Source organism: Anabrus simplex, chromosome 1, assembly GCF_040414725.1.
Source record: "Anabrus simplex isolate iqAnaSimp1 chromosome 1, ASM4041472v1, whole genome shotgun sequence".
Classification (NCBI taxonomy): Eukaryota; Metazoa; Arthropoda; class Insecta; order Orthoptera; family Tettigoniidae; genus Anabrus; species Anabrus simplex.
The window spans coordinates 1,412,234,751-1,412,238,309 of NC_090265.1; the positions used below are offsets into that span (position 1 = coordinate 1,412,234,751).

Genomic DNA, 3,559 nt, shown 5'->3' on the forward strand with positions numbered 1-3,559 from the left:
TTTCTAGAGGTGTGAATTTTGGTAATAAGGTGGTAATCAGCAGTGGCGTATACTGAGGGCTACCAAGTGAAGCCCAAATCTCAACTGAGAATGATGGAAGTCTAAAGCACATTGTAATGTAAGCATCTGAAACATTGTTCCATTTACAAAACTTGAAAGCAGTGAGAAAAAACGTCGCACATATTTCTGAGAGCAAGGCATCGTAGACTGATATCGCAGCCCAGACTCTCGCCTCTCTCTTCCAGACTTTCCACACGACTGATATCGCAGCCCAGACTCTCGCCTCTCTCTTCCGGACTCTCCACACGCGGCTTGCTGCTGGATATCGGATAGGAGCGGGGACGGCGGAGGATAGGTGTGCTAAGCCGGCCACAGACGAGCGATCCATCAGTCCAATTGGCCTGGTGCCGATCCAGAAACCTATCGTGTGTGGGGAATCCTAGATGGATCGGCGTGGCTCGGCAGGCACAGCTGGATTTCCGCCCGATCCAAAGTCCACCGCGCCGAGCCACCGAGCCATCAATTGGACTTCCCGTGTGTGGGGAATCGCGGGTCCGATTGGACTCGAGCCATCTGTTGGCCTCACCGTGTGTGTGGAATCCCCGATCCAAATTGCTGTCAGTATTGAAAGAGACTCCTTGTCGTCAACACATATCTCACAAAATGTCTGGTACTACTAGCGGGCGCGATTTCGTACTTGAGGTGATTGAGAGTTATCGCAATCATCCTTGCCTGTGGCAAGTGACTCATGCAGATTATCACGACAAAGTGAAACGCAATAACGCTGTTGACCAACTTGTGCAATTATTTAAAACGAAAGATCCTGAAGCGAACCGGGAAACGGTGCTAAAGAAACTTTCTTCTATGCGGGGGTCGTACAACAAAGAGCTGAGGAAGGTAAGTGCCACAATTATTATTATTATTATTATTATTATTATTATTATTATTATTATTATTATTATTATTATTATTATTATTATTATTATTATTATTATTATTATTATTATTATTCAATACTAAATGGTTGTGTATGGTAGTATCTGTGTGTATATATTGTTAACTCATTTTCAACCGGCTACGTAATATAAAAGAATGTTGTATTGAATTCCTCAATTGGTATATCTTACATTTGACTTTCAGATAAAGGCATCTCAGACCACAGGGACAGAACCGTCAAGTGTACACGTTCCTAAACTCTGGTACTACGACCAACTGAGCTTCCTGAAAGATCAAGACATACCACGAAGAAGTCATTCGGTAACGTCGGTGTTGGATGATATGCCATTTGGGGAAGGTGAGGTAAATTTACAATAAGTGACTATAGTTGAGTAATACATTTTATTTGTAACTTCTCATGTCAAACCATTCATAATCAACCACATCCCCAATATTAATTATTTTTAAACATTAAGTGCATAGAAATAAAACAGGTCTTCTGCACACGAGGGAAACAAGTTAATGCACATATTATGTAAGTTTGTGATTAACATGGCATTTCATATTCTTTCATCTTGCCAAGGCACTTCACCATCACCAACGAAGTACTCTTTGAATAACTCTCGAACGAGCTTCGCAGATGCAGGTGCATTCCGCGATGCGGTAGTTTGTAGCGGCGTCAGCGTCTCGGTTGGTGATATCCCTTCTTCAAACTCCATTTCCTCCATGGTATAAGTCGGGCAGGTTTTCCGAAGAAAATTGTGCAAGACGCAACACGTCAATACTACAACATCTATTCGATCCAACGATAAATTTATACTGCTGTGAAAGATCCTGAAACGATTAGCCATGATCCCAAAAATGTTTTCCACGATTCTCCTAGCCCTCGATAAACGGTAGTTGTAAATTCTGCGATCCCTTGTTAAAGTTTTTTCACCATAGGGCTTCAAAAAATCGCTCCTCAAAGCAAACGCCCCATCCCCAACGAAAACATATGGTAAACTAGTCACACTGCCAAAACAAGGCTCTGGATGAGGGATGTTGAGCTGGCCCATGTTCAGTTTTTCAAAAAATTCAGTGTTTTTCAATGCTCCCCCATCTGATACCCGGCCGTTAGTGCCAACTTCACACCAAATAAATTCATAGTCGGCATTAGCGCATGCCATGAGTACAATGGAATGAAAATATTTGTAGTTCCAAAAATAAGATCCACTTCCAGGAGGGGGGACGATCCGAATGTGCTTCCCGTCGATCGCCCCAAGGCAGTGGGGGAACTGCCATCTATCCTCAAATCGGTGGGCGATCGTTCTCCATTCTTCTTCAGTATGAGGCTTCTGAAAAAGGAAACATGAACAATAAAATATTACAATGTGATGAATAAAATATAACGTATACCATCAACTTTTGTATAAATGGATTATTATTGTAAGAAGATATTTGTTTTGTATTTGGTTACTTTTATTTCATGATTTATTTATTTATTTATTTATTTATTTATTTATTTATTTATTTATTTATTTATTTATTTATTTGTTTATTTATTTATTTATTTATTTATTTATTTATTTATTTATTTATTTATTTATTTATTTATTTATTTCCAGAGCAATGATGGAGATTCGGCAGATAATGATGATCACATGAGCACTGGGAGTCAATGTTCAGCATCATCCAGATCATCTCGTTCTTTCAAGCGACCCCTTCCAAGAGTGGATCAAGTTTTAGAGAAAATATCTAAACGAATGGACCAGCCTGTCACCATTCCCACACCAACTGAAAAAACAAGGCAACCTCACGATGCGTTTGGGGAATATGTTGCCGAAAAAATGCGGTCCATTTCGGCTTCGATGACACCTTTTTGCCAAAAACTCATAAATGACGCAATTTTTAATGCTGAAATGGGAATGTTAAACGCCACTTCCAGAATCGTCACCGATGAAGGGCGTCTGCCTGCCTCTTCCTCAGGAAGCCAGGACCCCATAATGAGGGCGTACTTCGATGCTGTAGAGCCGTATCCATAAATATTTCAATACAATAAATTCTTCTGTAGACTTTTCGAATTAATAGTACTGTTGTCTCTTCTCCTTTGACCCGAGGTTTTTCATTTCATATATTTCTTGCATTTTTTCAGATTTCGCTTCATTATTTTTGTAAATAAATAAATAAATAAATAGATAAATAAAAGTAAGTCTGCTATTACTGTATTATTATTTAGAAAATCATTTACCCTGTACACTACTATATGACTGAACAACTACATTTTCGTAGGCGTACATATATTTTTGCTACTGAATTAGAAATTAACTTTTACTTACCTTCATGCATCCTTGCAGACATCTTAGAATCGCTCTACATGTCTCTGGTATTATAGTTCCCAAAGCCTGAGGCGATATTGCAGTAACGAATTTCAGTTCTTCATAGGTACATCCAGACGCTAAGTAGCGGAGTGTAGCAGTCAGTCTCTCGTGAGGACTGATAGCTTGTCTCATATTTGTATCCCTTTTCTCGATCATGGGCGTAACCATCTTCAGCAAGGTATGATAAGTTGTTTCATCCATTCTCAAGTAATTTCGCCAATCTGAAGGCTCGTCTGTGGCCGGCTCTAGACTTCGGTAAGTCAGAT

The 3,559-nt window shown here is 39.7% G+C and overlaps 1 protein-coding gene across 1 annotated transcript; it reads left to right on the forward strand.

Moving 5' to 3' along the window:
• The first annotated feature begins 606 nt into the window (after positions 1-606).
• LOC137498377 (uncharacterized) lies at positions 607-2,957 on the forward strand. The gene is made up of 3 exons (XM_068225834.1): positions 607-897; positions 1,141-1,299; positions 2,541-2,957. The coding sequence occupies exons 1-3, from the start codon at positions 664-666 to the stop codon at positions 2,955-2,957; spliced, it is 810 nt and encodes a 269-aa protein (XP_068081935.1). The 5' UTR covers positions 607-663.
• Positions 2,958-3,559: the final 602 nt, after the last annotated feature.